Source organism: Cydia splendana, chromosome 9 (assembly GCF_910591565.1).
Source record: "Cydia splendana chromosome 9, ilCydSple1.2, whole genome shotgun sequence".
NCBI lineage: Eukaryota > Metazoa > Arthropoda > Insecta > Lepidoptera > Tortricidae > Cydia > Cydia splendana.
The window spans coordinates 10,865,891-10,890,459 of record NC_085968.1 but is presented as its reverse complement, the minus strand read 5'-3'; the positions used below and the strand labels follow the sequence as shown (position 1 = coordinate 10,890,459).

At 40.3% G+C, this 24,569-nt stretch overlaps 5 protein-coding genes across 6 annotated transcripts in view; 1 reads left to right on the top strand and 4 right to left on the bottom strand.

The window, feature by feature from the left end:
- The window catches only part of LOC134793531 (cystinosin homolog), a 48,935-nt gene extending 47,278 nt beyond the window's left edge, over positions 1-1,657 (bottom strand). The window contains exon 1 of the mRNA XM_063765134.1: positions 1,507-1,657. The gene's annotated coding sequence lies outside the window, so the exon portion shown is untranslated. The remainder of the gene's footprint in view (positions 1-1,506) is intronic.
- A 3,536-nt stretch (positions 1,658-5,193) lies between these two features.
- On the bottom strand, positions 5,194-7,261 carry LOC134793506 (cryptochrome-1). The gene is made up of 3 exons (XM_063765084.1): positions 7,243-7,261; positions 6,996-7,143; positions 5,194-6,736 (listed from the first exon to the last, which is right to left on the bottom strand). The coding sequence occupies exons 2-3, from the start codon at positions 7,110-7,112 to the stop codon at positions 5,303-5,305; spliced, it is 1,551 nt and encodes a 516-aa protein (XP_063621154.1). The 5' UTR covers positions 7,113-7,143; positions 7,243-7,261; the 3' UTR covers positions 5,194-5,302.
- Positions 7,262-9,375: 2,114 nt separating this feature from the next.
- Positions 9,376-22,701, top strand: LOC134793539 (uncharacterized). 2 transcript variants are annotated; one of them, XM_063765145.1, is made up of 7 exons: positions 9,376-9,530; positions 9,741-9,924; positions 10,523-10,692; positions 14,122-14,309; positions 18,885-19,004; positions 19,186-19,311; positions 22,233-22,701. In XM_063765145.1, exons 1-7 carry the CDS (start codon positions 9,486-9,488, stop codon positions 22,444-22,446), a joined length of 1,047 nt encoding a protein of 348 aa, XP_063621215.1. In that variant the 5' UTR covers positions 9,376-9,485; the 3' UTR covers positions 22,447-22,701. The 2 variants fall into 2 exon arrangements, with proteins under 2 accessions (XP_063621215.1, XP_063621216.1); XM_063765146.1 differs by lacking the exon at positions 19,186-19,311 and having other exon boundaries at positions 9,377-9,530.
- Positions 15,324-17,521, bottom strand: LOC134793558 (acidic phospholipase A2 2-like). The gene is made up of 3 exons (XM_063765168.1): positions 17,022-17,521; positions 15,962-16,105; positions 15,324-15,544 (listed from the first exon to the last, which is right to left on the bottom strand). Exons 1-3 carry the CDS (start codon positions 17,027-17,029, stop codon positions 15,343-15,345), a joined length of 354 nt encoding a protein of 117 aa, XP_063621238.1. The 5' UTR covers positions 17,030-17,521; the 3' UTR covers positions 15,324-15,342.
- The window catches only part of LOC134793561 (ATP-binding cassette sub-family G member 8), a 93,903-nt gene continuing 91,968 nt past the window's right edge, over positions 22,635-24,569 (bottom strand). Inside the window, exon 19 of the mRNA XM_063765172.1 lies at positions 22,635-24,252. Within this exon, the coding sequence (XP_063621242.1) occupies positions 23,995-24,252 (258 nt within the window). The 3' untranslated portion in view covers positions 22,635-23,994. The remainder of the gene's footprint in view (positions 24,253-24,569) is intronic.

The window sequence follows — 24,569 nt, the reverse complement described above, 5'->3', positions numbered from 1 at the left end:
GTGAATGCACTCTTTGCTAATAACCTTAGTAAAAGTGAGTACCTAAGAAAATATTTTTATTGCACCACAAAGAAACAAATTAAAAAAAAACAGACAATGTAAACAAAGGCAGCACGGGGTCTTATTGCTGTAAGCAATCTCTTCCAGACAACCTTAGGGTAGCAAGATATAAAGAACAAAAAGTTTTAAAAACGGGTAGTGCACAAATTAACTAGAGGAATAAGAAAATTACACATACACTAAGCAGACAGTATGTACATATACATTTATTTATTATTTTTACATACATAATATAAACATAGTGGCACACTATGGAAGATACTTTTTATTTTCAGTTAGTTTTTTAGCACCAAGTTTTGAAAAACAAAGACATTCTATGATTTTCTATCAACTACTTTGTAAGGTAACAGACTTTTGAGGTTTGAAACTCAGATCTCAGTGTGGGGAAAAGAAAGTTATTTTTATTGTTAGGTTTGAAATGTTTGAATTTTCAAGTAAAAGTATATCACTAAAAGTAAACAGTGACTAGTTTATTTTTTCCTGAAATATATTCCGTCTAACCTTTTATTTGCCACTGTTAAAATATGCTATTGATACAATGACCTTGAAGTGTCAAATTAAAGTCCCAATAGTTAGAACAAATAATGTATATGAATGGTTAATTCAATTTGAAGTTACTTCAAAAATGAATTGGAACACTTTAAACTGTACTTTTTACTGCATGATAACTTAAATGATTATCTAAACATTTCTTTCATAAAATACATATCAAGCCCATAAAGTATAGTACAAAGTTCATTTTAAATAAGTTAAACTTATTTAATTGTCCATACAGTTCACTGGTTTATTAAGGACCAACTATTATGTGACACTGGACTAATCGCAGGCATGTGTATGTAAAACTGATAACACCACATTTATAATGTCATTACTGTTCATAAAGATTAAAGAACATATTTCAAATTATATTGCTATTAATTGTTAAGTGCCTCAATGTACAAATTCTTTATATGGCAATAATATGTTAATTCTATTATGCTTACTTTAAGTTAGTGAGTTAAGCTTTATTTATGCCAATGCACCAATCCTTGAGCAAGCATCTGCTGACATAAAACTAAAATCCTTGCTTCGAGTGTTCTAGTTGAATATTAGGTTATATGAACCTAAATTTGTATGATAAAAGTACTACTCTGCATTAACCCTTCATATGCCTTTGTCAAAAATTTACTAAGTACTGAATTAATATCCTTGAAATTGTAAATTACAGTCCAAATTGTGTGGTACGATACGAGACAAGGCATACGAAAGTTAAATTTGCTAGTAAAAACCATGATAGATGGGCGTTTCACCAGTAAAAAAATATGTGCTTATTATATTACGCCATCATTGCGAGGAAAATGTAACAACAATACTAACTGCTAACTTTTATACACATTTAAAGCCAAACATATGAAATTTGTGCACATAATAATAGTGATATAAACTAAAAATGCTAATGCTACCTACCATAACAATTCGTGTCACGGCATAATGGATTTTCATACGTCACAGCCTCGTTCAGGTGGCATTAATGTATTTGGAATTGATATTTCGAACACTAATCGGTTTATGATCACATTTTATGTAATATTTCCGGATATAAAACGGATTTCAAGATAATTATATACACCAATAACGTAAAATTTCGGCACATCGAACTTTGACACTGACATTGACAATTTTGACTATGACAAGTACTTTTTTTGTGTTTCTAGACAGGCTTAGACCATTAGGCCATACTGCCCTTTTCCGGTTAAATACAATCGTTTTATTTAATGATATTGGAGGCAAACGAGCTGACGGATCACCTGAGGAGTTATTCATCGACCGCCAAATTGGTCGTGTCGCTTCGCGATTCATTTCTTTGTTTTTGCTCATTAATGTTGTTTAAAGTGCAATATTACACTTTAAACAACATTAATGAGCAAATATTAATAAAATAGCGTATTATGCAGTAAATTAATGTGGAAGTGTGCAGATAACGAAAAATTGATCACGAAACGCGTTTAACCACCATTCTGGCGTCAACGCTGGGTAGCTCACGCAGGCCCTTGTAACGTCCAGCTATCGCCTTACAAGATCCTTAAAATTTTAATGATTTTAATTAAACAGAATGAGAATGGATGTTTAATGGATATGACCAAATAACTGGAAGAGACGCTTTTACTTAAAGTATTTTGAAAATGAAGACTACTGAAGACATTACTATCGGAATTGACCTAATATGAATAGTATTTAGTGAAGACGTTTACCGGATTGAACTTACTGAAAAGACAAAAAAATCTACTTATGACTAGGCAGTATGGCTTAGAGCTTTAGCCTGTCCTGATGGACGAAGAAAAAAAAAAAAGCGATCACCTGGGCCCAGTTTTATAAAGTTACAAGTTACAGGTTACAAGAGTACAGGCTACAGGCACCTGTAATGCACTGTGAACGGCTACAGGTGTTTTATAAATACACATAGATAATTACAGTTGTAAAGAACCACGGTCAATCTCGATTACATGTGAAATCTACAGGTGTGAAGGACATCACTATTTAAAAAAAAACGTCTGTCATAGATACTCTGTGCTCTACTCACGCTCTACTAAATGCTGTGTTATTGTTTGTTGTAAAATATTAATTATTGGAAAAATGCCCAGAAAAGAAGGAAAAATCGAGTGGTTGAGAACGGTGTTCGATGCCAAGGATATACTTTTCGGGCCGTTTACAGATTCAGATTAAGTTAGATTTCATGAAATATTTACCTAATAAGTAAATAAATACTGTTTCACATTACATTATAAAATGTATCGTTTCGATAGCGGCTCAAAGTTAAGTACGCTGTGTATCGATGATGAATAGTACACTTTACCATAATGTGAATTGTGAATGCACTATACTTAAATAAAGAGACGAATGCTAATAAATCAACGACAAATATCGGCACCAATCCCTTTCCGTTTCCTAGTAGATAAAATAAAACGATATCATCAATAAAATCAATATCAAACATATTGTCACTTTATTTCCTATTTACTATATACTTCAGATACATTAACAAAAACTGATAAGGTCAGTGCATGGAAAAGTATGCATGCCCTGGCAAAATCGTTCGCGTTGGTGAGTAACAATAAAGAGTAAAGTTTAAAATCGCTCAGAAAACGAATAATTTTAATTAAAACTTAAGAATTACAGGGCCCAGTTTTATAAAGTTACAAGTTACAAGTGTACAGGCGTTTACTGGCAACACTTGCTCCGTTTTTTACAATTTGCGTTTTATAAAAGTACTGTGTTACAATTTTACAGGTTACAGGTACAAGTGCCTGTAGCTCAACCATAGACGAAAATATGGGAGTTTAATAGTTTTAAACTCATAATCGAACAAGCGTTTTATAAAAATATTGTAAATTACAAGTGTAGATTGGTACACTTGTAACAAAAACTGACATACGTCTTGAGTCCTGTAATTCTTAAGTTTTAATTAAAATTATTCGTTTTCTGAGCGATTTTAAACTTTACTCTTTATTGTTACTCACCAACGCGAACGATTTTGCCAGGGCATGCATACTTTTCCATGCACTGACCTTATCAGTTTTTGTTAATGTATCTGAAGTATATAGTAAATAGGAAATAAAGTGACAATATGTTTGATATTGATTTTATTGATGATATCGTTTTATTTTATCTACTAGGAAACGGAAAGGGATTGGTGCCGATATTTGTCGTTGATTTATTAGCATTCGTCTCTTTATTTAAGTATAGTGCATTCACAATTCACATTATGGTAAAGTGTACTATTCATCATCGATACACAGCGTACTTAACTTTGAGCCGCTATCGAAACGATACATTTTATAATGTAATGTGAAACAGTATTTATTTACTTATTAGGTAAATATTTCATGAAATCTAACTTAATCTGAATCTGAAAACGGCCCGAAAAGTATATCCTTGGCATCGAACACCGTTCTCAACCACTCGATTTTTCCTTCTTTTCTGGGCATTTTTCCAATAATTAATATTTTACAACAAACAATAACACAGCATTTAGTAGAGCGTGAGTAGAGCACAGAGTATCTATGACAGACGTTTTTTTTTAAATAGTGATGTCCTTCACACCTGTAGATTTCACATGTAATCGAGATTGACCGTGGTTCTTTACAACTGTAATTATCTATGTGTATTTATAAAACACCTGTAGCCGTTCACAGTGCATTACAGGTGCCTGTAGCCTGTACTCTTGTAACCTGTAACTTGTAACTTTATAAAACTGGGCCCAGGACTCAAGACGTATGTCAGTTTTTGTTACAAGTGTACCAATCTACACTTGTAATTTACAATATTTTTATAAAACGCTTGTTCGATTATGAGTTTAAAACTATTAAACTCCCATATTTTCGTCTATGGTTGAGCTACAGGCACTTGTACCTGTAACCTGTAAAATTGTAACACAGTACTTTTATAAAACGCAAATTGTAAAAAACGGAGCAAGTGTTGCCAGTAAACGCCTGTACACTTGTAACTTGTAACTTTATAAAACTGGGCCCTGATGTTAAGCGATTATCGCCGCCCATGGACACCCGCAACACCGGAAGGGTTGTAAGTGCGTTACCGGCCTTTAAGATGGAAGTACTCCAAAGTACTCTTTTCTTGAAGGTTTGAAGGTCGTATCGGTCCGGAAATACCGCAGGCGACAGTTCATTCCAGTTTAGCTGTGCGAGGCCGGAAGTTTCCGGAGAAACGTACAATTGAGGATTGCCAACCATCCAATTGGTGCAGATTGTAATGTTGTCGCGTAGGGCGATGACGAAAAGAAGATAATTATATTCAAAATTTCAAACACACCCAACTTGTCAGTAAAATATGGCGCGAAATTCTAATTTTCTATGGGAGACCGACTCTTTGCTCCTACGTTGCTTTGCCAGAGTATAATTATTGTGTCGTAAAATGCTATTCTATAATTTTGATTTGGCTTTCCATCGCGCTAATATGCGTGAGCAATAGGGGCAGATCACAAAAAAAAAAACAAAGTTTGAGGCTTGTGGGCCCTTCTATGTAAAGTTATTTAGCTTAACGTCAGAAGAAAATCTAAACTGCAAAGTGTAAATGATTTTAATATGTTGGTTGTAGGAACATCATAGATAATACATATAACAAAATAAACATACAAAACACCTAGTACCTATTTAATAAAAAAAAAACTCATTTTGTACTTAAAAAGCTAACACACATTCTTATAAAAATAATTTGTACTTGATTTTTTTAAATGCTACATTAAATGTTAATCATCAGTTCTTTTCCTCTTCAAAGATTTCTTTTCCTTTTTCTCTTTATTTGCTTTATAAGCAGCATTCATTTTTGCCATATTATCTTTGTGAATCTTGTCATGTTCAACAATTCTTTTAGGATAGCCTTCACCAACCACACAACCAGCTCTGCGTTGTACTTCTTTTGGTGCCTTCCAAGGTTCATAAATAAATGCTGCAGGGTATTTTGCTAATTCTGGGACATACTTCTTGATGTATTCACCTTCCTTATCGGTTTTTTTGCCAAAAGCCACAGGGCTATAAACTCTAAAGTATTTATAGAAGAAAGCAGAAGCTGACAGCCACATCCAATTACCAGCATTGAGAGACCAGTCATAATCCAGTAAATAATCCTCAAATACTTTGGCTCCTTCCTCCCAAGATATCCACAAGTCTCCTCTGGTTAAGAAACAAGCTACCATGTGTCGGGCTAAATGATGTATCCAGCCCTCTTGTTTCAACTGGCGCATTATGGCATCAACAAATGGAAATCCAGTCCGACCTTCAGCCCATGCTTTGAGATGGGCCTCATTTTTACCCCAAGGAATTTGAATGCATAAAGGGTTACCAACCATTTTGTCAAAGTTTTCAGTGCCCGTTCCAGCAGTATAGTAAAATTCTCTCCACATGAGTTGACCCATTAACGATACCGGTGGCTCTGTGTGTCTCCTGCCATTTTCAACTTCTTTAAGCTTATGGTAGAACAACTTTGCAGATACACAGCCATGGCTGATATAGGGGCTTAATACTGTAGTGCTTGGTTCTAGGCTGTTTGGAAATGAATTAGGCTTTTCAAACTTACACACCCACTCTTTTCTAGCCATGTACATGTCAAGTCTTTTTAAACCTTCTGTTTCACCACCAACATATTTACAAGGAGAAAGTGTGGATTCATCAATACACAAGTCACTTAAATTTGGGACATCATACTCCTGAGAATCATGATCAGATGGACGGCAACTGTCAGATATCTGTTTATTTATTTCTATACATGCTTTGACAGGTTGCTCTGATGCTAAGGAGAGAAACTTCTGGTATGTCATGGGTACAATTCCATTGTTTTTCTTTAACACCCTATTACAATCATAAACTGTGTGTTGGACTCTCTTAACAACAAATATATTTTTTTTCTCAGCAATTTCCTCAATTATCTCATCTTGCCTTACAAGTTCAGGATCAATGTCAAGTTGTAAAGTTAAATTTTTCACTTGCCATTTGTCAAAGAGCTCTGGTAGTTTCTCTTCTGCTTTCCCTTTTATGATGTACAAGCGAGTATTAAGTTTTTTTAAGTTGGCATCCAGATCTTGTAAACTTTGTACCAGGAAGCGCAGCCTGTTTACTCCAACCTTGTGTTTGATGTCAGGATCTATGACGTAGATTGGTCTGAGGTAGTATTTTCTGTTTTCTGCCTGAAATAAAAAAATGACAAATTAACTAATTCTTGAAATAGAAGTACTTTAAACACAGTGCACCGAACTGATCAGCCATGTAAATTACACACCACTAAGTATAAATTTCTTATTGGAGAGTATTGAGGGATATTTGAAGAGCCAGTTCTTGGAATTTTTCAATTGAGCTTAGAGAAGGCACGGCTCCCAGTGGGCTTAACTGTGAATTTAAGTTGATGAAGGAAACTCATTGTAATCAAGTGCCCTTTAGCTATCTTACCTCATTTATTGCATTTCGTAGGGCAAGGTTGTCGTGTACACGTAAATCCAGACGGAACCAGTGAATAACAGACGGTAATGTAGGTGTTCCTGCCATAATTTGAATAGATCTCAACATGCAATTTAACACGTCAAAATGTACACCTTTGCTGCAAGTAATTACAATACAGTTAGTAAAACAATAGCTTTTACACAATTTTCTAACAACATATGTTATTTGCACGTTATTTGATACCATAATCACTTACATTAGCTTGGGTTTTGTTGTGAAGTAAACCTTGATGCTCTTATTGCCTTGCAGTCAACTTGAGATTCATGTGAAAAGTATTGATAGGATTTAAGACATTTTCTTCTCCTTAAATAATTCAATTAATTATTATAGAAAATAAACTAAATAAATTAACTGATAAAGCATGGTATGATACAAATTATGATATTTTGTTTCATTGTTTGACATTTGATTTGAAGAATAAAAAGCGCGATTTTGCGCTTATAAACGTCAGTGTCAGTAGTGGTGTCAGTATTATACTTGGTCAAGCAGATCTTGTCAGTAGAAAAAGGCGGCAAATTTGAAAAATGTAGGCGCGAAGGGATATTGTCCCATAGAAAATTTGAATTTCGCGCCTTATTTACTGACAAGATTTGCTTAACCAGCTATATTATATAATCTGTGCCATAATTAAACCCTCAATCCACGAGCGCTTTTACAACGCGCGTTATTAAAGCGTTTGAATGACAATGACACAAATGGATACATGTGTATTTATTCACACGACGGCGGTGGCGCTTTTTATTTTCGCTTTACGCCTTGGTAGTTAAATAGAATAGTTTTTAAATAGAATTTAGCGTGCGGATAGATTCAAGCGCTTTTTTAACGCGCGTTGAAAAAGCACTCGTATAAATGGGGCCTAATCAACATCTAAAGCCCCCTCCAGGGCTATAACCGCGAAAATCGAAGTTCGTCAATTGCGGGCATTTTTCTCTGTCACTCTAATCACATCTTAATGAGAGTAAAAGAGAAAGATCCCCGCAATTTGCGAATTTCGGTTTTCGCGGTAGACCCCCAGACTATGCGCGTGAATCGCGGGCAAATCGCGGGCGAAGCCGCGAACGCGAGTGTGAAGTCGATTTTCGCAGACAGCGAAATCGACTCCACACTCGCGTTCGCGGGTTCGCCCGCGATTCACGCGGATAGTCTGGAGGGGACTATAGAAGGTAGGATCTCCTAGTGAGTATTATATTCTTTGGGTAGGATCCACAGACTACAAAGGTAGGATCCTATAGAAGTGGTATACGCGTGCCTCCGTGAGGGATAAAACATACGCAATGCGACACTATGATTGGTCGAATTTATTCTTTGCCCACCATAATTCATAGTAAATTTTAGTATGTATTGGGCATGAGTGGTGGGGGGAACTGACAGTGACAAAACGGGATAGTCTTATGTATCTTTCAGTAGGAGTGGCAGAGAAAAGAAAGCGCTATTATTGTTTGTCCTTGTCACAGTCTCACATTTTTTTATTCCCCGCCTTAGAGGATATAACCAACGGAGACGCCATGTCTAAAATTTTCGGTACAAAATAGTCTGCCGTTTTTTGCGGGGGAGGGGCACATCAAATGTATAGGTACGTCATGTCAGATAAACGTCAGTCCATACATATGGTTGACATGTGGTTGACCATTGGCCGCCTATTTTCGACAGAGGGGAACGCCTGTTAATGGCGGCTCCAGAGGGTTTATATGGTAAATTATTAAAAAAAAACAGTAGCAAGTTTTTCAACAAAAATCAGGTTGGTGCCCCTTTTTATCAACAGGTATAGTCGCACCAAGAAAAGTCTGCAGCGGATTTGATAGCCCACGCAGTGTAAGTGTTATTTATACGTCATAATTTCATAGAAGTTTGACATTTAAAATGGCACTTGCACTGCGTGGGCTATCAAAATCGCTGCAGACTTTTCACGGTCTGACACTAAGCAACAAATAACTCGACCAATAATTTTGTCACATTGCGTGTGTTCAGAGGGGCTACCGCGAAAACCGGAATTCGCAAATTGCGGGGATCTTTCTCTTTTACTCCAATGAAGGCGTAATTAGAGTGACAGAAAAAAATGCCTACAATTTGCGAACTTCGATTTTCGGGGTTATAGCCCTGAAGGACTACCGCGAACCACGTTTGACGTGTTGCCTCCCTGTCACACTTACGTACGAAATTACAAGTGCGACAGAGAGGCAACACGTCGAACGTGGTTCGCGGTAGGCCCTCTGTCCCTCACGGACGCACGTGTATAGCTAGCTCGTCTATAGGATCCTAACATCTATGTTGTGTACGGATCGTTACCATAGCAACAAATTCTTGATGTCATTGTCACCAATGACGGTACTATTGAGAACAAATTGAAAGTTTATTGAAATCTCCTTCAGAATCATGGTTTAATTAATCTTTGGAACAGTTTTTTGATTTCGGCATGGAAGGTTAATAAAATTATGCAATATGCCCAAAACTATCGAACTCACCGTTGAAATTGTTGTGCAGAGAGTAAGTTTTGCATTGTTGTTTTAATTTCTTGACAGAAGTTTAGTGTTTTTCTCCTTTTTCTATACATCAGCTTATATCAGAAGTGGCAGTGAATGAAACAGGTTTTAGTGGCCTGTGCAACCTGCTTAAACTATATGAATAACTGTAGTTGCCTAACTTTGTACTTGAATTTAATTTAAAAAATGTATTGTTCACTTCCACTCTTCCCAGGTTTCCTGTCCAGGCGTGTGGCTATGTCAAGATGGCAGTGTGTCGCTCGTCGTGGCTGCTCTTGGCACAAACTATGAAACCTGTACTCTACCACCCACCTTTCCCCTTGACTTCAAGGACAGATTGTACTTCCGGAAGAGGTTTCAAGAGACATGTGCACTGAGTAACATGTGTTGTTTATTGAGTAAGTTACTCAGTTTACGATTGGGCATTATTTTTAACTTGTTTTCATTTTTATTAAAATTTTATTGGTGATAATTATTTGTTCTTGTATTAGGATTAAAACCATGGGATGCTAGAGCAGGGGTTTTTAACTTTTTACCCTATGCGCGTCACCCAACATTAAGTTAAAATACTACGCCCCCCTAGAGGCCGTAATGGAGTGTACATAAATGCTAATTCATGGGGGATAGTCCACTGATAGTTAAATCCGCGTAACTAGCACTGGTAAATACTTTTTCCTTTTTTACACAGAATTTATTGAATCATGTGTTCACAGGCATTTATCAGGTAAAAAGGGAAAATTAGGCTTCAAAATAATAAAGTTATAACTTTACTATTATGCAGTATTTACCAGTGCTAGTTACGCGGATTTGCACTATCCTCGACGACTTGCAAAGTTTTATGAATAAGGAGGGTAAATATGGAGCAGCTGGCTGCACCTCTGTTGGAAATTACTCTATGCTCCCCAAGTAGAGCGCGCCTGACTGGTTGGGAAACCCTGTGCTAGAGATTAATGTTGTATTCAAGGAAATAAATAAATATTACATTTTAAATTGCAGAAGATGAAACCTTATACTGTGAGCTGGTGCAATGGTGTCAGAACTGTAATTCTGGTGAATGCAATATCCTTGCCCAGTACCTCGGCTCCCTAAGTGATGTTCTGTTCCCACCGAAGATGTGTTGCAGTGACGGAGTGGACTTGCTTATGAGGAGGTCTAAGAAGTATCCTGTGAGTACTTCATTCACTTAAAAAGTTTGCATTTACAATTAAAAGTTTTAAGAGCTATAGTCTGGCAAACCTAATTCGTCAGTAAATAGCGTAAACTAGTGTAAGATAAGGACAGTATGATGCTCTGTATCTATGTTTAAAATGAGACAGTCCCTGACAAAACTATACATAGATATATTGGAAGACTGCTTGGCACATATTTTTGTTTGAGTAGGCACATATGTATGTACTTACATGAAGCCTACCTCTTAGATCCTTGTAAAAGATAACTCAACACTTAGTACCATTGTTTCTGTATGCTTTGGTCAGAAGTAAAGTAATCCAACTCTACCTTGTCTCGATATTTATCTTTGCTTGTTAAGGACAGTATACACAGTATCATCATCCTGTCCTGGCCGGTTTCGGCCACGGCGACTGGGGTTGTACTAGTTATTGAGAGCGACGATCGTGAGCTCTTAGGTGACTGACGTAGCCTATCTTTGCAGTGAATGCACGACCGCACTCACCGCAGGTCAGCACCCCTCCGACAAAATTGTAGTTGATGACCGCAGGTGGTCGGGCCTTTAACTCGTCGCGCTTTGCGTCGAGTTCCACTCGCCTCTGCTCTTCGAAGGCTTGCACTTTTGTGCTCACTGTATGCCTCCACTTCGGCCGATCTTGTGCCGAAGTCTCCCAGTGCGATGGTTCAATGTCACATCTCCGCATGTGGCGCTTCAGAACATCTTTGTATCGCAAAAGTTGGCCGCCCTGTTTCCGCTTCCCACTCTGCAACTCTGAGTAAAAGATGCGCTTAGCAACTCTGTTATTAGACATACGGGAGACATGACCACACCATCGCAGCTGGCGCCGCATTAGATAGGGTTCAATGCCGCTGACATTAGCACGGCGTAGCACTTCTGTGTTCCTGACACGATCCGACCATGAGATTTTCAAAATGTCACGCAGGCATTTAAGGTGAAACCTATCCAATGTGCGAATATGCTTTCGGTAAAGGCACCACGTTTCAGAGGCATACAGGAGATTGGGCAGAACTATGGCCATATACACAGAGACCTTGATCTGAAGCTTAATATCATGTGAACGGAACACCTTGACGCGAAGTTTACCGAACGCAGCAGCAGCCGCTCCGATTCTGCTGTTGATTTCGTCGTCAAGGTGGCACTTAGATGTTATCGTGCTCCCCAGATACCGGAATCTGTCTACTTGCTTAAAGGAGTCGTCACCGAGCCTGATGTCAACGGGCGCGAGTGTCTCCAACCCCATGACTTCGGTTTTCTTGACACTGATTTTAAGGCCGAAGCGCTGACAGGACTCGTTGAGACTCGTCATAAGCGTTTGTAGACTTTCCGAGGAATCCGCTACAAAGCAAAGGGTCATCTGCGTACATAATCTCCGTAATAGTAGCTTGAGATACTTTCGTGCGAGCCTTCAGTCGTGCTAGATTGAACACACTGCCATCAGTGCGAAAACGAATATGAATGCCATCCGTTAACGTTTGCAAGGCATCTCTGACGACAACAGCAAAGTAAAGAGCGAAAAGAGTTGGTGCCAAAACGCATCCTTGTTTGACGCCACATGTGACACCAAAATATTCAGATTGTTCGCCCTTTACGCTGACACAGCATTGCATGTCGTCGTGCAGAAGTCTAATGAGCCTGACAAACTTAACTGTGCATCCCTGTTTCGCTAGCACCTTCCACAAGGCTTCTCGAGGCACACTATCAAAAGCTTTCTCAAGGTCAACAAAGCAAAGGAATAGTTGTTGACCTTGTTCTCTATTCTTCTCTTGAAGTTGTCGGAGAGAGAAGATAGCTTCGCAGGTGCCTCGGTCAGGTCGGAAGCCAAGTTGTGTCTCCGGCAGTATGTCTTCTGATAAAGGTAAAAGGCGGTTGAGTAATATGCGAGCAAAAACTTTACCCGGAGACGATAGGAGAGAGATGCCCCGGTAAGAGTTGCGATCGCCTTTATTTTTGTATAAAGAGCTGATGCGAGATATCCGAAATTCGCTAGGAACTCGTTCCTGCTCCCACATCTGCTTAAATAGTCTCCAGAGAGTTTCATGCAACTCTTGTCCCCCATACTTGAGCAGTTCCCCAGGTAAGTTATCGATGCCCACAGCCTTTTTATTTTTCTGCTGTTGTATAGCAGTGACAACCTCTTTTAAAGTCAATCATCAAGCGCAGAGACGACAGGGAGGGACGCTAACGAATCCACGTACTGCATGTCTGCAGCACGATCAACGTTAAGCAGGATCTTAAAGTGCTCTCCCCATCGATCCAGAACGTCTTGCTTGCTGGTCAGCAACTTCGATCCGTCTTCAATTTTTAGCGGGACACTGCTGCGAGTAACCGAACCAACAAGCTTACGCACCTCCTCGTAAAACTCAGACAGCTGGTTAGTATCTGAGAGCCATTGAATTCGTGCGGCTTTGTCCTTCCACCAGTTTTCTTTAACTTCGCGAACTACTTTACGCAGCTCCGCACTACTGCGTTTAATAGTTTCTGCGTCTTGACCTTGGCGCAGGATTTGTCTGTGGTTTCTGACTGCATCGGTCAAGGCCTCGTCATTGTCGTCGAACCAATCCTCTCGTCTGCTACGCTTTATGCCTATTGTATTAGAGGCAATATCGACGAGGTTTTCCGAGAGCACTTGCCAATGAGCCAGAGGGTCATCAGTCAGAATGTTTGATTCCCGAATTTTATCATTCACCGCTTGAATGAAGGTCTTTCGTATTGATAGGCATTCTAATTTATTTACATCCAAGCGGCTAGGTTGTGCCCCTTCTTTTCTACGAGGAAGCCGGAGACGCAGGCGAATCTTGGTCACTACGAGCCTATGATCGCTCCAGCAGTGAGCGCCTCGCATCACCCGAGTTATACGCACTTGAGAGAGGTGTTGTTGTCTGACGATAGCGTAGTCAATTAAGTGCCAATGTTTAGACCTCGGATGCATCCAGGTGGTCTTGTATTTGGCCGGAAGCCTAAACATGGTATTGGTAATAGCCAGCTGGAATTGAGCACAAAGAGATAGCAACAGTTGACCGTTGCTGTTCATGTTACCAATACCGTGCCTTCCCAAGACACTTGGCCAAGCCTCGAAGTCACGCCCAACCCTCGCGTTAAAGTCGCCTAATATAAGTATCTGCTCTCTAGGACGAATCCTAGAGAGGAGGCTACACAGTATACAATTGTATATCAATGTGTGTGCATAATAGCAAACATGTGTATGCCAACTCAAGGTCCGGATTATCACCTCGTCATCTTCAGGCCAAGGCCACAGGCTCACGTCCTTCGTGTTTAAACCGTATTTCTCTGTTGATCTAACCAACAAATTTTTGTACTGTTGTGTCTAACCTGACTAGTAATAACTTGACTAGTAATATTTGCCTGAACTATAAGCTATTAATAACTACATTTAAAATGTTTTTAGGGTATTCTCTCGCCAAAGATCGAGATAGCTACAAAAGTCCGCATAGATGAAGTTTGGGACAACAATACCGAGCATTTAAATGTGAACCTTCAGACCATGAAAAATATTGCCGATTGCAACTGTATACCTCGTGCAGGGCCAAGGCACTCTAGACAGAAGACCGTCTGCCACACTCCAGAGTACCACAGGTGAATTTATTAGTATTAAAATATGTCCAAATAACTTCAAAAGCATACACTTTGCAGTGCTCTAGATCTCTGCGTAGACACACTCATGGACACGCCAGTTAGATTTCACCTAGAAAAGTATATACGCATTTATGTATTACCACTGCGTACTTTACCACCTAAATGAACGGATATACTAAGTGCGGCTTTTAAAGCCTTATCATGGAAGTCACGGAGGTTTTCAGTCGTTGTACGCTGTATCTCTCATACTCGCTGCACGAAGCACCGGGGCAGAGAAACGACTATTGATGAAACTACGCTTGCGAGCAGATACCTACTCATTAGAGACCAATGACCTTTTATTTATGTAGACGTGTGACGTTCATAGTTGACAAAACTAAAATTTGATCCAACGATTTTGACAACTTGACAGGTTGGCGTCACCCATACGACTAACTAAATATAGGTTCCGGAACCTATATTTGATGGCTCACGATCGTGCACCTGGTACCATATCTACCTCTTTTTACTTACATCCATGTTAGAGACAGTGTTGTTCTTAGACAGGAACGATGTGTTCGTGATCTTCGCAGTCAAGAATGTGGAATGTTTTTTGCTCCTTATGTAACGTTCAGTTTGTCGTAACGTGACCACACGCACTCAAATCAAACGTCAACGCGGTTAACCACAAAACATATGGCGCCGTACACCGCCTTCTACTCCAGGCAGGCGTGTCTCACTCCGCGATTTCGTCGCTTTGCTACAGGTAGCTAAAAGTACATCAGTTCCACCCCAATTTTGGGGAAAGCCATAAGCCGCACGTGGCGCTGTCGCCACCTAGCGGCCATATCTGTCCTGATCGTAACAGACGCGTTTTGTTAGAGAGTGAGTCTTCTGTACCTAGTACTATTATTTATTCTGTGCTCCAGGTGTCAAACTACCTGTAAACATATTTTTGGAATTGTCCTGACCCAGGACACCATTATACAGAAAAGAAACAACAGTTTTGAAAGCTCTTTATTAGGTACCTATTTGTACCCCACGCCGTTGGAAACTAAGGGCATCCGGCGTCATTCAAGCACTCCATCATTGCCTTGTCGCACACGCAAGTCCATAGCCCGCACTTGTCGTGCCCGTCGTGGCAGGACGGGTAGCCGTCGTTACAGCTCCACTCGTACGGTGACACGTACATGCTGCTCGAGCAGCCGTAGAAGTCTTTGTTGTCGTCGTAACACGCGTCGTGTTGTTCGCAACAACTGTAAAATAATAGGTAAACAACTACTAAAACAAGTATTAGTTGTTAAAACAAGGGAGCAAAGTTGTTATTTACCCCTCTCCCCTCATGATACCTACATTTATTCTATTTAAACCCGTATAGGTAAGAGAAAGATCCCAAAATAGAAAAAGTGGATTCTAGGATGTTGCGAGGGTTGATTGATACACTCATATCAATAGCAAAACCACAACAGATTTTATAATCTTAATACAGCTAATTGATTGAACGGAAATTTACATACAATGTCATCTCTGGTATGGTACCTAAACTCAAAATCAATGAAAATTTATCAGTTTATAGCTTTGAATAGAAATATCCGGAGGAAATAGGTATACACAGATTGGCCTGATTTTATTGCTTTAGTTTAGACTGTAAAACCTTGGAAAAAGGAAGTCACCTGTCAATATCATTTATAGGTGTACCGGAACCACCTAAGCCGCAGTAATTTCCATAGTATTTTAAATGCCACGGATTACAGTCGGTCGCGCACTCGATCATACTGAATAGATTTATAATGCCACGCACAGACGGCTCGACATTCCTGTGAATTAAGATTATTCATTAGCCGGTTCTACACAGAGCGAGTATACGCGCGAGGCATTTTCCTCGCACACTAAACGGCCAGTGTAGACTTGCCTCGCGCGTACCTACATGCTCGCTCTGTGTGGACCCAGCTATTGTTTTTATCATAACCATCATCACATTAGGTCGCAATTCTTATATACGGAGAGTTGACCTGAATGCACTTGAAAGCAGATACCGTTACCGGTATTTAATCGTATGGCATATACATAAACATTCCCAAACAACCGTTACCGGTATAACTAAAATCAAAATATATCTCATAGCACTCACAATATTTCTTTGATATTATAGAATAGTATTTAGGTAAAGATAATGATTATCAGATCAGATTAGCTAAACTGTGCAGAAATGTACAACAACCGGTTAATTTGTATGAAAAATATACCGGTATTTGGTCCCTGCTTGAAAGCAGCATTCCCTAGGTTAAATAATATTATTATCTCTAAATTAGAAAACTAGTGGATAAGAGATTTTAATTTAAGCTAAAACGAATCCCTTAAAATAAATGTAATCTTTGAAAATATTTTGTATTCATTCATAATCATGTATGGCATTGGCATCTTCGTTTTTTAATAGGGTTCCGTACCCAAAAGGCAATAACGGGACCCTATTACTAAGACTCCACTGTCCGTCTGTCGGTCACCAGGCTGTATCTCATGAACCGTGATATCTAGACAGTTGAAATTCTCACAGATGATGTATTTCTGTTGGCGCTATAACAACAAATACTAAAAAGTACGGAACCCTCGATGGGCGAGTCTGACTCGCACTTGTCCGGTTTTATTTGAGGTAGGTACGTTACCTACAACAGCGTCGACACTCAATGCCAAAAAAAGGTAATAATATAATAAACGTAATAGATAGTGACGTACCCTGTCATATTCTCCGCACGCCATTGCTGCAGTATTTCTCTACGTAACGTGTTCGACCCTAAAACTAATAAGTAATATCACAGAATCAGTACAAATAGTTTCACCTTAGCCTTCCATAACTTAGGGTAAAATGCGGAGTGTGCTACGCCTGGTAATGGCTCGTCTACATGATGGCCCAGTGCTGGACCAACGAGATGGCCATGCGATGGTTATGGCACCTCTACATGATGGCCCAGCGCTGGACCAGCGAGATGGCCATGCGATGGTTATGGCACCTCTACACGATGACCCAGCGCTGGAGCAGCGAGATGGCCATGCGATGGTTATGGCTCCTCTACACGATGGCTTAGCGCTCGACCAGCGATATGGCAATGCGATAGTTGAGAGCATGCACTATGGAATGGGCCACGTGTAGATGCGCACGCGCCATCGCTGGCCCACACTACCTTTGATGTGTGGACAAAAAACTGACACCGCGGCCATCCCATCGCCATCCCGCCGCGCCATGCCATCCGACACTATTACCCTCTCTACACGCTGGCCCAGCTTAGTGGGCCAATATGACGGCCCATTGTGTAGAGGAGCCATAACATGCACAGTCTGAGTCGGCAGTAGAAATACCTGGTGCTCTTGATAAAGATAGTTTATTATTCAAGTAGGCATATTAAAATGCGCTTAAGAACGTCAAATAAAGCTATACCGGCTCCAACCCTACACCTCTGCCTCGAGAAGATTTAAGTCTCCCCTCAATTGGAGGAGGGTATCCCAATATGGGACCGGCAACAAACTCGGCGGCGGGACACATCTTTTCAAAACATTACATCTTATAATTAACATGCATTACGAGTAAATGAGAAAAAATACAATTTAAATTACTATAGAATTCATGAAATTACATACAGTGGGTATTTTTCTTTATAGAAATTTGATTTAAAAATATGTTGTTTAAAAATGTGTTGATTGTATGGATGATACTTACTGGAGGCGTTGGTAACTTGCTGGTAAAATACACAAATTGTAATAAAGACTATTAGTACACGGTTCATGGTTAATACGTGGTACACGATTGCAAAATGACTCCCAAAATCTGATCCTCGCTCATTTATTTTTGTAGTATTTTTGCCTAATTAATTTAATTAGTATTTTTTAATCAATATAATTGCCTTCAACATAATGAGTACATAGGGCTCTGACCTAATTGAGTAGATAAAATTAATGATTATCGTTATTAGAATAGGTCGACAGTTAATGTGTTTGTTTTGATTATAATTTGTTAAATGAACACGCAGTCTCCGAGCTATAGCAAAAATGGGGCCCGTTTAAATCAAATGTTGTTAAATTAATATGTAAGTTTGATGCCAAATCATTGTGGAGTTCCATCTTACCCAAAAATGTTATTGGAACAGTCCGCGGGGGTAATAGGAACGTTAAAGATTTTAACCTGTTTATTATTGTTCTGGAGGGGCCGAGCGCGTTGAACGGTCTGCCATCTGTGTGGCCTGAATCGGAAACATAAACTGTACATTGACACTTCACACCAAAGCAAGTGTGGCGGTGTGCATTGTAGGTTCTGTCATCTTGCGGGCTAAATTGGAAGCTTAAACTTGACATTTATACTTCGCACCAATGAACAGTGGGCTCCTGTACTGACCCCTACAGTTCATGAGCGTTTCCTAAAGATTTTTGTACATTGAACAATTAGGAGTACCGGAAAATGAAATACGTCGTCCAATCTTAGCTAACAATTCGTAAATCAATCCTATTTTAAACATAAATAAAAGAGTCAATGTTCAGTTAAGTGTTTATATTAGTGCCTATGAAAAGTAGGTATTTTAGACTCTAATTGGTATCCAATCATTCCAGAAACAAATGTCATACTAGCATACCGGGCGCGAAGTGCCGGACGAGGTCGAGATCGCGGTCCGGGGGCTCCGGTAGCAGTGTCAGCCGCAGCCAAGACAAATTCCGCTGTGCATATTCTGAGTAAGTAACTTACATTATCTTGCGAAAATAGAAAATTTTTAATCGAGTTACTCGTATCTGCCCCTCTATCACTCTTGCATATTCGAGCGATACTTACGTTTTTACTTCTTATCGCTTCATTAAAACTGCAGAAATCCTTACCCATAAAACTCTATCCTCATTCCTTACCCTGTTTCCCTAGTCCCGCATGCAAGCGGCCGGCGTCCGCGCAGGTTCCGCGGCGAGACTATTGCGTGTTCAACGTGAACGTAGCCCCGGACGACAGCTGGAACAGTGCTGCGGGCAACTATGATGCTGATGTTGAAAGGTAGGTGGCATCCTTATTCCTTACCCTGCTCTAGTCCCGCACGCAAGCGGCCGACGTCCGCGCAGGTTCCGCGGCGAGTTATTGCGTGTTCAACGTGAACGTAGCCCCGGACGACAGCTGGAACAGTGCCGCGGCGGGCAACTATGATGCTGATGTTGAAAGGTAGATGGCATCCTTATTCCTTACCCTGTTCTCCTAGTCCCGCATGCAAGCGGCCGACGTTCGCGCAGGCGCGGCAGCGAGACTCGCGTGTTCAACGTAAACGTAGATCCGGACGACAACTAATGTTTATATGTTATAATATAACTAAATGTTATATAATAGTTATGTCTAAAGGAAGAGCGGCGTCACCCAACACAGGCATTTTTGCTTACCGGGTGGCTCCATCACTTTACATTATAAACAAAGTGTGTCTTATGTAATAAAGAATTTTTGATTTTTTTTTTTTGATTTTTTTTGATTTTTGACAACTGGAACAGTGCCGCGGGCAACTATGATGCTGATGTTGAAAGGTAGGTGGCATCCTTACCCCGCTCTATTCGCGCAGGCGCGGCAGCGAGACTATTGCGTGTTCAACGTGAACGTAGCCCCGGGCAACAGCTGGAACAGTGCCGCGGCAGGCAACTATGATGCTGATGTTGAAAGGTAGGTGGCATCCTTATTCCTTATCCCGCTCTATTCGAGCAGGCGCGGCAGCGAGACTATTGCGTGTTCAACGTGAACGTAGCCCCGGGCAACAGCTGGAACAGTGCCGCGGCAGGCAACTATGATGCTGATGTTGAAAGGTAGGTGGCATCCTTATTCCTTACCCCGCTCTATTCGCGCAGGCGCGGCAGCGAGACTATTGCGTGTTCAACGTGAACGTAGCCCCGGGCAACAGCTGGAACAGTGCCGCGGCAGGCAACTATGATGCTGATGTGGAAAGGTAGGTGGCATCCTTATGCCTTACCCCGCTCTATTCGCGCAGGCGCGGCAGCGAGACTATTGCGTGTTCAACGTGCACGTAGCCCCGGGCAACAGCTGGAACAGTGCCGCGGCAGGCAACTATGATGCTGATGTTGAAAGGTAGGTGGCATCCTTATTCCTTACCCTGCTCTAGTTCCGCATGCAAACGGCAGCGAGACTATTGCGTGTTCAAGGCGAACTTAGCCCCGGACGACTGTTGGAACAGTGCCTCGGGCAACTATGATGATGATGTTGAAAGGTAGATGGCATCCTTATTCCTTACCCTGTTCTCCTAGTCCCGCATGCAAGCGGCCGACGTTCGCGCAGGCGCGGCAGCGAGACTCGCGTGTTCAACGTAAACGTAGATCCGGACGACAACTAATGTTTATATGTTATAATATAACTAAATGTTATATAATAGTTATGTCTAAAGGAAGAGCGGCGTCACCCAACACAGGCATTTTTGCTTACCGGGTGGCTCCATCACTTTACATTATAAACAAAGTGTGTCTTATGTAATAAAGAATTTTTGATTTTTTTTTTTTGATTTTTTTTGATTTTTGACAACTGGAACAGTGCCGCGGGCAACTATGATGCTGATGTTGAAAGGTAGGTGGCATCCTTACCCCGCTCTATTCGCGCAGGCGCGGCAGCGAGACTATTGCGTGTTCAACGTGAACGTAGCCCCGGGCAACAGCTGGAACAGTGCCGCGGCAGGCAACTATGATGCTGATGTTGAAAGGTAGGTGGCATCCTTATTCCTTATCCCGCTCTATTCGAGCAGGCGCGGCAGCGAGACTATTGCGTGTTCAACGTGAACGTAGCCCCGGGCAACAGCTGGAACAGTGCCGCGGCAGGCAACTATGATGCTGATGTTGAAAGGTAGGTGGCATCCTTATTCCTTACCCCGCTCTATTCGCGCAGGCGCGGCAGCGAGACTATTGCGTGTTCAACGTGAACGTAGCCCCGGGCAACAGCTGGAACAGTGCCGCGGCAGGCAACTATGATGCTGATGTGGAAAGGTAGGTGGCATCCTTATGCCTTACCCCGCTCTATTCGCGCAGGCGCGGCAGCGAGACTATTGCGTGTTCAACGTGCACGTAGCCCCGGGCAACAGCTGGAACAGTGCCGCGGCAGGCAACTATGATGCTGATGTTGAAAGGTAGGTGGCATCCTTATTCCTTACCCTGCTCTAGTTCCGCATGCAAACGGCAGCGAGACTATTGCGTGTTCAAGGCGAACTTAGCCCCGGACGACTGTTGGAACAGTGCCTCGGGCAACTATGATGATGATGTTGAAAGGCAGGTGGCATCCTTATTCCTTACCCTGCTCTAGTGCCGCATGCAAACGGCAGCGAGACTATTGCGTGTTCAAGGCGAACTTAGCCCCGGACGACTGTTGGAACAGTGCCTCTGGCAACTATGATGCTGATGTTGAAAGGCAGGTGGCATCCTTATTCCTTACCCTGCTCTAGTTCCGCATGCAAACGGCAGCGAGACTATTGCGTGTTCAAGGCGAACTTAGCCCCGGACGACTGTTGGAACAGTGCCTCGGGCAACTATGATGATGATGTTGAAAGGCAGGTGGCATCCTTATTCCTTACCCTGCTCTAGTGCCGCATGCAAACGGCAGCGAGACTATTGCGTGTTCAAGGCAAACTTAGCCCCGGACGACTGTTGGAACAGTGCCTCGGCAACTATGATGATGATGTTGAAAGGTAAATGACAGTGGTCCTTATTCCTTACCATATCCCTGTAGTCTCACGTGTGTATACCCTGACGCTCCTGGAGTGCACGTGGCGTCGGCGGAGGGGCATTAAAATATCCTATTTCTAGTTCTGTTCCTCTTTTATTCTATTTCACTCACATCACATATTTACTTAAGAAACAAGAATACTGATGTTATTTCCCAAATAATGGAATAAAATCAGTAAATAAACTGTTTAGCGAAAGTATTTTTTTATGAACTTCTTCCAGGAGTAAGCCACGCGCGGCTAATAGCGAAGACAAAAAAGTAGTACTTGAGAGCCGATACGTAGATGTGGATGAGAGACACACTCGCGAGTACGAAGACATACAAACTATAAGCCATACAAACGCATATGATGAAAGCAAACCTTGCGTCTGCGAAATCTGTAAACGATATCATGAATTATTTCACGCGGACTCAGATATACACGTTTCGTTATAACCAAAAATAAGTTGTATACACATTATCATAAGATACAAAATGTATTTGCCCCATTAAGTACCTGTTACAATATTTAATATTGTTCGTAAAACTGCCTGTATTTATTTAAGATTGAAATTTTATTGTTGTATTGTTTTTTACGAATTTTATGTAAGTACGAATCATGAAATAAAACGAAACACACATCATTTACATTTATTTTTATTATGCCGAAAGTAAGGTAACTTAACAATTATTAAATAATTATCTAATTGATATGGCTCCACTTTTATTCCTTTAAACTACTTAAAATGTAATAAACTATACCTATCAAATAAAGAAGAAGAATGAAAATTGGATGTACTAGTCAACATTTGGCAGTAGGTTAATAAACACTTTAAAATGTCGTACTTAGGTACCTAATACTGTTTCTTGCCGTAGAAGAGTATATGACGATTCATTTAGATTTAAGGCTCATCTAGACGGTGCGAGCGAGTTATGTTACATTGCAATATACGTATTAGATCGGTCAATTGAATTAGTTGTATAGTAAGTTGTAACTCCGTTTTCGGCAATATAACGTAATTCCATTGTGAGGTCGCGCACCGTCTACCCGAGCCTTTAAGAAGGGATTTGCGAAAATGCCAATTTTCATTTATTATTTCATACACTATTGCATTGAGCACATGCACATTCACAATCATATAAGTGCTTGAAGGACTTTTCTACAGAAGTAGAAAAGAGAAAGCTAGATCGTTCAAGAGTAAAGAAATGGGACAGTGTCACAGCTTACAACAACAATATCCAACCTTGTTGCGAGAATACGCAAAAAACGCCGTTCATACACGTAAAAAGAACACGAAGTATGCGTTGTTTTGACATTGTCGCTCTGTTCTTTTTATTTACTCTATCGATAATAGACTAATAGTACCTATAGTTTCATAGACATCATGTTTTTGGCAAAACATGTGAAGAACGAAAAGTAGTGACTAAGATAAACTTGTGATATGTGTATAATTAACCTAATACATGCATTCGGCACATTTTATTATACAATATTCATGCATTCAAGGACGGAAGACGGTATACAGTCAGCCTTTCGCATTTAGTTATTAAAAGTCTATTACATATACTACTTTAGTTATAAATTCTTTGTACATTCATTTATTTACTTAATTCCTAGCGATACAACATTGTACAGATTATACATTATCTAACTTCCAGATCAGCTTTTATAAGATCAACATTAGTCCAGCTTTTACAGAAAATGACCAAAGAAATTCAATCAACTTGCCCGTATATCATCGGACTTACAAAGTATAATTCTCAATATTTTCACTCAAATAACAAAGTTGCTCATATTTTTTTTGTTTAGTTACTTAGGTATGTATGTAGTGAATTAGTTGATTTATATATCTTGATTACTGACACAAGTTTATAATCACATTCTTGGACAATTACAACCTGTGTTGATCAGATATAATAATTAGTAATCTATCAATTCGATTGTAAGTCGAAAACAAATGTTCTTCGAAAATTTCTCGTTAAATGAAGGTCAAAGTATTATTTTCACGGAGTATTAACAGTTACCTTGTGCCCTTTCAAGCTGTTTCGTTCCTTTCTCCTAACGTACTTGGTACAGTCGCACACAAAAGCCAAAAGGGCGATCACAGCGAAAACCGCATAAAAGATGGCCAAAGCTATTAGGAAGCTTTCTTGTGACCACTCCCAGACGTTGTCGGCGCGGAGGTAGTCGTAGTTGGAGAGGACTTGGGTGCCGTTTGGCGGTGGGCATTGGGATTGTACTATTATGTCGTTATACGGTCTCTGAAACAATAATACAAAAGTTAAGAATGATTATTATATACAGTAAAGGCCGAACAAAGTGAAAGTTGTCATATTGAGCAAGTATTCTTTCGTATATCTGTCCGGATATTCTCTTGTCAACAGGTTCGATACCTTGTTTAGATTTTTCTTTGTTGATTCAGTTTTTTGCCATAGGGATTTTTAAAGTCTACACTCAGCTCCCAGATACACTGGTTGATTGTAGTAGAGAATATAAATTGGAAAAAAATGTGCTTCGAGTTTGACAGCTGGCAGGAAAAAAGCTGAAGTAGATGTCGCTGTATATACCCGTACTTTAT

Bases quoted from the DNA above. Each gene is read 5' to 3' on its own strand.
- LOC134793506 (XM_063765084.1), bottom strand. From the start codon at position 7,112: ATGTTGAGATCTATTCAAATTATGGCAGGAACACCTACATTACCGTCT. The intron at 6,737-6,995 runs GTAAGATAGCTA...TTTTTATTTCAG, and splicing joins TACGAAATGCAATAAATGAG to GCAGAAAACAGAAAATACTA.
- LOC134793539 (XM_063765145.1), top strand. From the start codon at position 9,486: ATGCCCAAAACTATCGAACTCACCGTTGAAATTGTTGTGCAGAGA. The intron at 19,005-19,185 runs GTAAGTAACTTA...CTGTTTCCCTAG, and splicing joins TTCCGCTGTGCATATTCTGA to TCCCGCATGCAAGCGGCCGG. The intron at 19,312-22,232 runs GTAGGTGGCATC...AACTTCTTCCAG, and splicing joins TATGATGCTGATGTTGAAAG to GAGTAAGCCACGCGCGGCTA.
- LOC134793558 (XM_063765168.1), bottom strand. The intron at 15,545-15,961 runs GTGACTTCCTTT...ATTATTTTACAG, and splicing joins CCTATAAATGATATTGACAG to TTGTTGCGAACAACACGACG.